Below are 12,213 nucleotides of genomic sequence, written 5' to 3' on the forward strand. Positions count from 1 at the left end.
GAAGACAAGCCTCAGACAAACTTTCAGGTTGTCAAAACAAATTTTGCTTTAAATATATTCAAATTTTAAAGGTTTGCATGAAATTGGAATATATTGTGAAAACCGACTGGGGTTCACAGAAGTGCAGTCAAACATGCTTGTGTGATGTAATAGAACTGTTTGAGCCCATTCAGTATCAATACAATTGCTTATTTGCGGAATGCAGTATTAAGTATGATTATCTCTTGAATCTGAGGGTGGCCCCAAACTTTTGGCATGTACTGTACGTATACCCATTTTTTCAACGGTTTGGGTAGCCATGTAGAAATTTGTATTCAAATAATTCTGAACTCAGTCACTATATGTACATTTTGTGCATTCATTCATTTTATTTTATTTCTAGTAAAAGGAAAACAAATAACCCCAATTCCGAAATCATTACCGGCAACCATTAACAATCTCAGACCAATCGCATTAACAAGTCAATTTGCTAAAATTGCAGAATCTTTTATAGCCAAATGGCTTCTTAAAGATATCACTGACAAAATTGACTCACGACAATTCGGAAACCGCTCTGGTTTTTCGACTACTCATTATCTTGTGAGTTTGCTCCACAAAATGTATGAGAATGGCGAAAAGAGCAAGAGTCTATCCACGGTTGTGTGTACTGATTTCACAAAGGCTTTTGATAGGCTGATCATAACATCCTCGTTAGGAAGTTGATCAAACTCAATGTACGACCTTGTATCATTAAATGGATTATAAGTTTTTTGGAAAATCGTCAACAATGTGTAAAATATCAAGGCACTTTGTCTAATTACTTACCCAATCACGCTGGCGTGCCCCAAGGGACTAAATTCGGTCTTATCCTCTTCCTGATTATGATTGATGATGCTTGTGAAAACACATCAGTCGATTGCTATAAATATGTAGACGATCTTACTTTGTTGGAATGTCGTAAAGAAAGTTATCCTTCTGACTTACAATCTACATTATACAATCTGGATCAATGATCCTCCCTAAACCACATGAAGTTGAACCCTTCAAAATGTTCTTCACTAACTGTGACATTCTCCAAATATCCTCCTGCTGAGCCAAGCTTTAATATTGATAACTTACTTCTACAAAAACTTCAATCTGTTAAAGTTCTTGGTGTAATCGTCCAATCCAATCTAAAATGGGACCTACATATCATGGAAATCATAAAAAATGTAACAGGAAGTTGTACATGTTTAGGCTTTTGAAGCGATATGGGCTGTCTCTATCGGACCTGAAATTGATGTACATGGGCTACATTCGTCCTGTTATGGAATATTGCACCCCAGTTTTTAATGGTGGGCTTACAAAGAAACATGTAAGAAGTTTAGAGCAAATTCAAAAAAGAGCTTGTAGAATCATGTTGGGCCCAAACTACACAGATTATGCCAGTGCTTGCCTATCATGTGAAATTCCTACTCTGGAATACAGAAGGGAGAAACTCAGCCTGGATTTCGCAATGTCTTTAACCAAACATCCAACATTCAGTACCTGGTTACCTCCTCCAAAAAACTTAACCGACATACTCCTAGATATCAGCAATACAAATGTAAGATAAATCGATTTCGCAATAGCCCCATACCATATTTCATAGATCTCCTGAATAAAGACATGCCCAAACAATAAACCAATTGCTCATTTGAAAGCAGTACCAGCCTACTTGCATTATCAAGTTTTTTCATGAATGAGGAAATCAACTCTTTTATTCATCCATATGGAATATATTTTTATTGACCTTTTACAGCTTACTTATTTTGTTTTATTATTCTTAATTTACCTTTTCCTCATTATCTTATGTACATGTATATAAATTTTCATTGCCTAAGTATTCTTGCCTATACACATATTTCTCATGTCAGTTTTTACAAAGGTTACTGCTTTTTAATGTTTGAAATATGTAATGAGTCTTTTAATTGTTTTTACTTTGTATACGTGACCAATTCAGCCATTAGGCTGCGACTCATGTTTTTAATAAACCTTGAATTGAATTAAATTGAATTGAATAGAAAATTGAAAAACCCATTGCCTGATCGCCAGTGAATGGTTTTCCCATTACCGGTCGATGGATAACGAATTTTATAAACATGAAAATTTGTAAAAATACAAAGATTTTTTATCAAAACACATTTAGATATGATTAAACAGACAAAAAAAATAGAGAAATAGAAGGAAGGTGTAGCATGTGAGAACGTGTGAAACAAATTAGAATCTGACTTCTAGGAAGAATTTTTCAAATATCAAATGCAGAGTTATAATTATGATCATCTTTTATTTATAGTAATGTGTACATGGGTACATGCAAAGAAATTGAGTTGCGTGGAAAAGGAAAATTCTGTGAATTAAATCGGAATGGTGTTGTTATATATCTGAAAACAAATTAACTGCAATGAGTGCAAAACTACTTATTGAAATATAGAAATTAATATAATTATCAGATATAAGCGAAGCATGCGAAAATTACGGAAGATCATGTACAAAAGACAAAAGAGAAGATCATCAACAGGAAGCGAAACCAGAACCACCATCCTCTCTAATATATAAATTCAGCCCTAAAACCAACAAAGATGGTGACACCTACTTGGTGTCACCATCACCAACACTTTGACCTGGGCTCCCTACGTCACATGCCTTGCCAAATAAATATTGCAAAGAGGTTGTACGTGTACATCCTGAGCCGCTTAAGAGATCTCTTTCCATTCAAGGCTATATCAGAGTCACAATCTACAATGCTTTTATTAGGCCCTTAGTGGAATATGCATGTCCGATTTGGGCTTGAGCTGGTACTATAGTGTACTCACACTTCTTGATAGGTTACAGCGGAAAGCACTCCGCCTCCTGAGAATTGAAGACCCTTTCAAAGTTGAACTTTGTCCACTCGAGCACCGGAGAAATGTTGCATCTCTCTGTACCTTCTACCACCACTTCTTCCTGAAACCATCTCTTGAGTTGTCTGGGATTCTTCCCTCGTTAGCCCCAAATGTCCGTTTGACTCGCTCTACTGCAGCTGCCCACCCCTATAGAGTCACTGTCCCAAAATCAAACACTTCTCTTCATCAAGCTTTAGGACGTCTCGACTGTGGAATTCATTTCCCGCCAACACATTCCCTTTAGCTCCCAACATGGACGGATTAAAAAGTAGTGTTAATACAAATTTAATTAGCTTGATATAAAACCTTGTACTTTTAATTTAATTACAGTTTATTACGTGACAGTCATGGGCCACTTTTCATCATTTTATGATGGCAACATCAGGCCCAAAGAACAATCTCGAAAAATAGAAGAGGAAAATCAGGTTGCATTCTCAATGGGAGGGAGACCAAAGAGGTGATTCGGGGGGGGGGGGGTAGAGGTTTTTTTTTACTTTCCTAGATATCTTATGTCACAAGCTATCGAACCTCATATGTAGTCTTGGAAAAGCGTAAAAACAAAAAAAAATCAGGGCTTAAACTCTTGATAACTCGTGAACAATTTTTTTTACGAACTCTTGGAGTTAGCCAGAAGAGGTGACAGGGGAAAGTCCCCATCCCCCTCCCTCCGAATTTTAAGGGTGCATGCCGGACACAGTGAATCATGTCCCACGGACCAAACATATGTATGTATATACATATAAAAAAATAGTAGAAATTAAGCTGCTTCCACTTTTTATTTTGTACCTGTAGAGTGGGAGCAGCGTTCTTGCTGTTCCTACGAAACAGATCTGTAGTGCATGAAGTCATACTAATTTCTACTTGTTTGTTTATTGCTCCTATATTGCTATATTGCAGTCGAACACTCTTAACATGGTGTTTTGCACTTATCATATTTGGAATTATACATATATATAATATATGCATATATATATATATATATATATATGCCTGGATTATTCTACGCCTATATATATACAGTATATATATATATATATATATGTACTGTACCTCACCGTGAAGGACTATCACACTGTGCTGCACTCGACCCAGGTGAGGTTAATGGATACCCGGCAGGAAACCTTGAATGCACGAGCGCTGAAAGGCAGCTCGAGTTAAGGACGGGGTAATAATAATAATGATGATAATAATAATAATGCGCCCCGCAATGCGCCTAGGAATAGATTGTTTCTAGATAGATAGATGACACTATACAAATGCCTCTCTAGCTCCTCCTCCTCCTCCTTCTTCGTCTTCTTTTTCTTCTTCCTCTCCCTCTTCCTCCTCCCGGGCCTCCTCATCCTCTTCTTCTTCTGCCTCTTCTCAAATAAAGATTTTACTAGAAAGGGGTGCCTGTACTATCCCAGTCGACAATTCTCCAGTACATCGGCATCCCAGTTCTAGTTCCGTGATCCCAGTCAGCGCGCATCTTTATTTTTCTGTATTTATTTGTGTCTGTAAAAAAAAACCCCATGATCATGGTGGTTTGGCTACGACGAATGAATGAATTATCAGTCACGTTTGAGCGGCAGATCAACGGTAATTTGTTCGAAAAGATTCCGGAATTCAGAGTATCATGGCGTCTTTAGTGACAGAAGTATTGATGAATACAGGTAAATATCCACGAATTGTTAGTTGTAACTTGTAAATATATCTGCTTTTCGTATTACAGGGTATAAAAGTAATCTACTCTACGTACGGTAGTACGGTACGTGTAACGTTACCTCGAGCGAAGTTCGTGCAGGCTCCACTCTAGACCAAAAGCTTCGGTCCTGTTATGTTGGTTGTTCAGCTGAACTCCGTTGGCTTCACTCACCAAATACAGAGACCGAAGTTCTAGCGCGATCTGTACAGGGGACTCAATGGCCATATGTTTATGTACTTAAGATCGGATAAAACGGGGAAGTGAATTTGCGCGACAGCCGAGGTAAGTCCCTGTTTTTGTTCCTTTTAACTTGATTTTTCTCAGTTTTTTGGCAATTAATGCCAAGAGGGATTATTAATTTGCATTTTGGTCGCGTTAATTTTCAAAATTTTTATTCATTAAAGGACAAGTCCACCCCAACAAAAACTTGATTTGAATAAAAAGAGAAAAATTCAACAAGCATTACACTGAAAATTTCATTAAAATCGGATGTAAAATAAGAAAGTTATGACATTTTAAAGTTTCGCTTAATTTCACAAAACAGTTATATGCACATCTCGGTCGGTACGCAAATGAGGAACTGATGACATCACTCACTCACTATTTCTTTTGTATTTTATTATATGAAATATGAAATATTTTTATTTTCTCGTCATTGTCATGTGAAATGAAGTTTAATTCCTCCCTGAACACGTGGAATTCCATAATTTTTACATTTTGTGCTTCTGGCAAGGAGGTCCTAATCGTCAAATTCGTAAAAAATGAAATATTGTATAATTCAAACAATAAAAAACAAAAGAAATAGTGAGTGAGTGACATCATCGACTCTCTCATTTGGATGTAACTGGCTCGTTCATATAACTATTTTGTTAAAAATAAGCGAAACTTTGAAATGTCATAACTTTCTTATTTTACATCCGATTTTGATGAAATTTTCAGCATTGTGCTTGTCTGATTTTTCTCTATTGATTAAAATCAACATTTTTCTGAGGTGGACTTGACCTTTAAAGACAAAAATTGAAGAGCCCCGACGGGGGGATTTTGCATTGCAAGTCCCCTAATGGTGGCTGCACGCTAGCGAGCCGTCTGTGTACGAGGAGAAATAAAAAAAAAAAATGTTAAAAAACTCCTCGAAACAGACGGCTGCCAGCTGTCTAGCTCCACTCCACTTCACTACCGCTACACTACGCTCCACCTACCCGAACTTCGAGACCATGAACTCGATCGGATATTCCGAGTGACAAAAGGTGGGATTTTATGGGGAGAAAATACAAAATTCATGCAACATCACGATCTTTAAAAACAAGTGCAACTAATATTCTTACTTTACACAAAGTTTCACTTCTTTTCCATGCTTCTATCACTGTATCAGTCTCAAAATTGATGATTTAGAGCAACATGAAGTTCCTCACACGTATAATACATCGCATGCGGGAGGTACCGGGTCTGGTCCGAACTCGGACCCTCGCGCGCATGCGATGTTCTGAAATCGGCAGCGAATTATTACGTGTGAGGAACTTCATGTTGGCTCTAAATCATCAATTTTGAGACTGATAGAAGCATGGAAAAGAAGTGAAACTTTGTGTAAAGTAAGAATATTAGTTGTACTTGTTTTTAAAGATCGTGATGTTGCATGAATTTTGTATTTTCTCCCCATAAAATCCCACCTTTTGTCACTCGGAATATCCGATCGAGTTCATGGTCTCGAAGTTCGGGTAGGTGGAGCGTAGTGTAGCGGTAGTGAAGTGGAGTGGAGCCTGCACGAACTTCGCTCGAGGTAGTGTAACGTAGGCTTACTCCCCATGCATGATGAAGCCTGGGACACTAAGCTAAGGCATAGTCATGCACTTACGGCCACAAAACCTGAAACTTTCGCCCCCGAGATTTCTACTTTCCCTCTAAGATCTAGCCCTAAATCATGTATAGTCACGTATTGTATTAGTATTACCGGACACTATTATGATTCCGGACGCGCATATTACTGCGTTCGAAAACAATTTCGTACGGTAAGACTTCCGCAATTCAATTTCACAGAGCAATACATAGAACAGGATTGCAAAAACAAGGCGAAAAAATCCAACTTTTAACTTATTTATCTCTAAAATGACAGAAAATGCTTAAGATATCAAATAACATAGTTTTGCATTAACAATTGATATATTTTCTAACGGAAATATGGGTCTGATCTGCCGAATTTCAATCTCGTCCGCTCCTTCGATCGAATGATGAGGTGTGGTGTATTGTGGGTGATCGTCGACGGCTAGTTCAATTCTCAAGGTAACCGTGCGCGAGGTTTACCGTGAGTATAGAGCCGTCGACGATCGGCAGCGCATCGATAGAACTTGAGCGTCACGATACGAACGAGCATAATATTGGAAAGTTCCATGAAACATGCGGCTAACAAGAAAAAATAAAATAAGTTATCAAACACGAATTTATTACCAACATCTGCTCAGAATCGGTATAAGAACAGCAAACAAAAACTTAGAATTTCCTCATGATATGATATAAGAAGAAAAAATCACACAAATTTGTTCTTACATCATTATAATCAAGAATATCTTTACCCGTCCGGCGCGCGTCCGGAATCATGATGTAATTTGTCACGCACGAAAATAACTGTTTTTCGTGGAGGGGTATGCGGCAAGTGCGATGCAAAGAAAATGGTTGGTAAATATAAAATAATTTTACCATATTCATAATTTTCATAATATTTGGAATAGCAAGTGCGAATTTTTCTTGATTGTATTTCCTCTAGTTGTCATTTTTAAAGCACTGAAATAAAGGTGTCCGGCAATAGGATACACTGCCATACATGGGGTTCAACTTCATTTCCGACATTTCTGCGATATCGATTTCATTTTTAAAGAAGAATTCATTAAAAAAACAATAAAAAATGTTATGAAAAATGGGAAGAGCTTAAGTTACGTCACCATCTTGATTTCTTTGTCTTCCGCTTGGCGACAGCATGCAAATCGCGCGGTTTGCGTGCTGTCGCCAAGCGGAAGACAAAGAAATCAAGATGGCGACGCAAACAGTTGAACTGTTGAAATGAAGTTGAACCCCATGTACATGATTTAGGGCACCCATGCATGGGCTCATATCATCTCGCGTCCGAAGGAATATCATTATAATAACGCGACACACACGACACATCCATATACTACTGGGCTTTCGCCCACATAAAACATCACACATAATTAGGGATTTCACATTCTGCTATGACACTTACCCAATCATTTAGATCCTTCCGTGACTTCTCCTTGAAGTTTCTTCTAAAAAATATGTATATTTTCTTGATCTTTAGTGAAGATTTCACGGAGATAAAATTTGGTCAGCGCCGATATCAATTTTTGTCTAAAGAGGGCGCGCGATTTATATTCATATCAAAGACACGACAAGGGAAAGACTAGGCACCTACACTATTTTACACGCAAATTGACGCAGGTCTTTTAGAGGGAAAGTAGAAATCTTGGGGGCGAAAGCTAAAGTTTCAGGTTTTGTGGCCGTACGTGCATGACTATGCCTTAGTGTCCCAGGCTTCATGGGGAGTAAGCCTACGTAGAGTAGATGACTTTTACTCGCCAGAAGCCTCCAGGCTACTCATGGGTGCATTACTGCCGCCGTGTAGATCTACAGTACAGGTACGGTACGGTACAGGAACACTGAAGGCACGGCGTACCGTACCTCGAGCGAAGTTCGTGCAGGCTCCATTCCACTTCACTACCGCTACACTACGCTCCACCTGCCCGGGCAGAGGTAGGCGTACTGTAGACCAAAAGCTTCGGTCTCTGTTATTTGTTCTGCTGAACTCCGTTGGCTCCACTCACCAAATATGAAATACATAAGAGGAGAAATCAAAAAAATAAAAAAATGTTTAAAAACTCCCGAAACAGACAGCTACCAGCTGTCTAGGCGTATCGGTACCGGTATGCAAAATTGCAACAACCTCCCGCAAATTTAATAAGAGGATTCACAGAATCAATTCCTCCTACGAAACTTACCGAACGATGTGAAGTCAATTCCTCCTAATAACTAATATGATGAATAGCCCTGTCAAATAGCGTCATTTAAGCGTTGCTTTTTCTTTTCGTTGACAAAATACGGAGCGAGCTTGCGATTTCCTACCTCGGGCGAAGTTCGTGCAGGCTCCACTTCACTACCGCTACACTACGCTCCACCTACCCGAACTTCGGGACCGTGAGCCATTTCGGATATACCGAGTGACAAAGGTGGGATGAAATGATGGTTTATTGTAAAAATTACAGAAAAAAATATAACGAGAAAGATAAATAGTTTAATATCTTACTCTACACCCGTATTTCACTCCGTGTCCATCCTCCGGTTATCCTCAAAATTGGTGATTTTGGGCCAGTATCAAATTCCTCACACGTATCATTCACGGCCGATTTCAAAACATTGTATGCAACGAATGTAGAGGGCAGGCAGCAACACACATCAGTGTTGCTATTATATTAGGAAGGTCCAGCGCACTCGATACGCACATACAATGTTTTGAAATCGGCCGTGAATAATACGTGTGAGGAATTTGATACCGGCCCAAAATCACCAATTTTGAGGATAACCGGAGGATGGACACGGAGTGAAATACGAATGTAGAGTAAGATATTAAACTATTTATCTTTCTCGTTACATTTTTTTCTGTAATTTTTACAATATACCATCATTTCATCCCACCTTTGTCACTCGGTATATCCGAAATGGTTCACGGTCCTGAAGTTCGGGTAGGTGGAGCGTAGTGTAGCGGTAGTGAAGTGGAGTGGAGCCTGCACGTACTTCGCCCGAGGTAGCGATTTCCCAAATTTTTCGTCTAATGAGCTAAAGTAAAGAGGGCGCGCGATTTATCTTCATATCAAAGATGCTACAAGGGAAAGACTAGATCTATTACAAGGCACACGTAAATCGATGCAAAGCATTACGCGAAGTCGGCAAAGTGTCCAATCTTTTTACTGCTAAAATCTTTAGTGGAACGTTAATTGACAAACGAACGGTAGCACTTGCGGGGTTCTTTCAAGGTACGTAGAATTTTCTATATTTTTTGTTTAATTTGTCATCGCTTTGAATATTTTCCAAAAAGTAATATCGTCAGCAAAAATAATGTAAAAGGTACGTTTTTTTTAAGTTATTGCATTTATTGGTGTCTCTATTTTATCAAACAATCATTGGAATTGCGTATACAATGAATCAAGAATCAACTTTTAAAAATACCGACAAGCTGAATTCAGGTTGTGAATTGTATTAGTGCCACCAACGACCTTCCTTTTATTTCCGTGGAAGAGACATGCGAAGCCACTTTCTAGGCCGAGGTAAGCGATTTTGCTCTTTTTTATGTCATTTTTATATTTGAAAATATGTTAAAAATTGAAAATGGAACGCTTGTCACCAGAAAAAGCCCTGGTGAGTAGCGGAATGAGTTTCGGCTAACATCATTCACGTTATGAAGCGATGTTAACCGACAACTCTAAAATCCATTACGTAAACACGTTGGTAGTCCGAGGTTAGTATATATACTAACCTCGTAATACGTGTGAGTGGACTGTGGCCTGTGTGCACGTGCAGTCAGTCACTTGACTAGACAGCTGGCAGCCGTCTGTTTTGAGGAGTTTTTTTAACATTCTAATTTTTTTATATTTCTCCTCGTACACAGACGGCTCGCTATCGTGCAGCCACCATTAGGGGTTAACACTGCAAAATCCCCCCAACGGGGCTCATCAATTTTTGTCTTTATTGTCTCACCTGCATAGCAGAGTGAGACTATAGGCGCCGCTTTTCCGACGGCGACGGCGGCGACGGCGGCGGCGACGGCGACGGCGGCGGCGGCGTCAACACCAAATCTTAACCTGAGGTTAAGTTTTTGAAATGACAGCATAACTTAGAAAGTATATGGACCTAGTTCATGAAACTTGGCCATAAGGTTAATCAAGTATTACTGAACATCCTGCCTGAGTTTCATGTCACATGACCAAGGTCAAAGGTCATTTAGGGTCAATGAACTTAGACCATGTTGGGGGAATCAACATCAAAATCTTAACCTAAGGTTAAGTTTTTGAAATGTCATCATAACTTAGAAAGTGTATGGACCTAGTTCATGAAACTTATACATAAGGTTAATCAAGTATCACTGAACATCCTGCATGAGTTTCACATCACATGACCAAGGTCAAAGGTCATTTAGGGTCAATGAACTTTGGCCGAATTGGGGGTATCTGTTGAATTACCATCATAACTTTGAAAGTTTATGGATCTGATTCATGAAACTTGGACATAATAGTAATCAAGTATTACTGAACATCCTGTGCAAGTTTCAGGTCACATGATCAAGGTCAAAGGTCATTTAGGGTCAATGAACTTTGGCCAAATTGGGGTATTTGTTGAATTACAGCCATAAATTTGAAAGTGTGTTGGTCTAGTTCATAAAACTTGGACATAATAGTAATCAAGTATCACTGAACATCCTGTGCGAGTTTCAGGTCACATGATCAAGGTCAAAGGTCATGTAAGGTCAAAGAACTTTGGCCACGTTGGGGGTATTTGTTGAATTGCCATCATATCTCTATAAGTGTATTGGTCTAGTTCATAAAACGTGGAAATAAGAGTAACCAAGTATCACTGAACATCTTGTGCGAGTTATAGTAGTTTTCAAAATCAGCACTGCTGCTATATTGAATTTCGTGATGCAGGTGAGACGGCCAGAGGCATTCCACTTGTTTCATTAAAAAATATATTGGGGGGGGGGGGCAAAACGCCCATGTCTTAATAGTAATTTCTTAACTTTATTATCATAAAACAATGTGCATCTAATAGTTGAAAAAAAGTATAGGATACTAGCCTCGCTGCAGTGAGTGGGTTGTGATATAGCCTTGTAAATTCGCCTATAATATAAGTTGGTTTGAAAGTTCTCCATTTTTAATTTGACATTGACAGGTAAGATGCAAAATGTTTGTCTTCGTTTTCATGGGAAGAATGATTTAGTATATGGAGTTTTCAAGATTATAGAGCTTTGAATTAAGAAGCACGGTATGTGGCCCAATTTGTAAGCCCATGTTAAGCATGACTGTGATAATTGTTCTTTGTCCAGGTTTGATGGAAAAGGAAGACCTTGCCACAAGGATTGATAAAGTGTCTACCCAGATCTGTGAGTTGAAAGCAGAGATAAGTGTTGCCCTGAGGCAGCGCTATGTGGACTTTATCCCATCACAGGATAAGATTGAAAAGATGCACTCTAGAGTACGCTCCTTGGATACTGAGATGCATGACCTTGGGTATAAGATACAGGTACTATTAAAAAAGGTTAAATTGGGGTTTGTAAAAAAACTGTTGATCATTTGACTGACATCACAATTTATTGCATTGAAAGTTATGTGCAATCACTCTCAAAAATATAATTTATATGAGTTACTATGCACTGCTGCAGGAGTGGAAGCCCCGGGGGGCAGGGTTGGGCGGTAAATACCGGTAGTGGTAATTACCGGTGGTAAATACCGGTAAATACCGTCCGGTAAATAAGATGGGCGTCCGGTAAATATGTAAAAAACGGGAAATATGATTAATAATTCTTTTTTTTTCAATAATTTTAGTTGTTTTTAACCTCAACAAATGAAAATAGTGTTCTGAAATAATTAGAAT

The 12,213-nt window shown here is 38.6% G+C and overlaps 1 protein-coding gene across 2 annotated transcripts in view; it reads left to right on the top strand.

Moving 5' to 3' along the window:
* Positions 1-4,281: 4,281 nt before the first annotated feature.
* LOC129254886 (centromere/kinetochore protein zw10 homolog) overlaps positions 4,282-12,213 on the top strand; it is a 31,973-nt gene continuing 24,041 nt past the window's right edge. Inside the window, exons 1-3 of one of the 2 annotated variants that reach the window (XM_064108708.1) lie at positions 4,373-4,460; positions 4,594-4,848; positions 11,666-11,862. In XM_064108708.1, coding sequence (XP_063964778.1) covers positions 11,671-11,862 — 192 coding nt within the window. In that variant the 5' untranslated portion in view covers positions 4,373-4,460; positions 4,594-4,848; positions 11,666-11,670. Of the gene's footprint in view, positions 4,535-4,593; positions 4,849-11,665; positions 11,863-12,213 lie in introns of both variants that reach the window. The other variant, XM_054893424.2, reaches the window with a different exon arrangement.

This window comes from Lytechinus pictus, chromosome 2 (assembly GCF_037042905.1).
Source record: "Lytechinus pictus isolate F3 Inbred chromosome 2, Lp3.0, whole genome shotgun sequence".
Classification (NCBI taxonomy): Eukaryota; Metazoa; Echinodermata; class Echinoidea; order Temnopleuroida; family Toxopneustidae; genus Lytechinus; species Lytechinus pictus.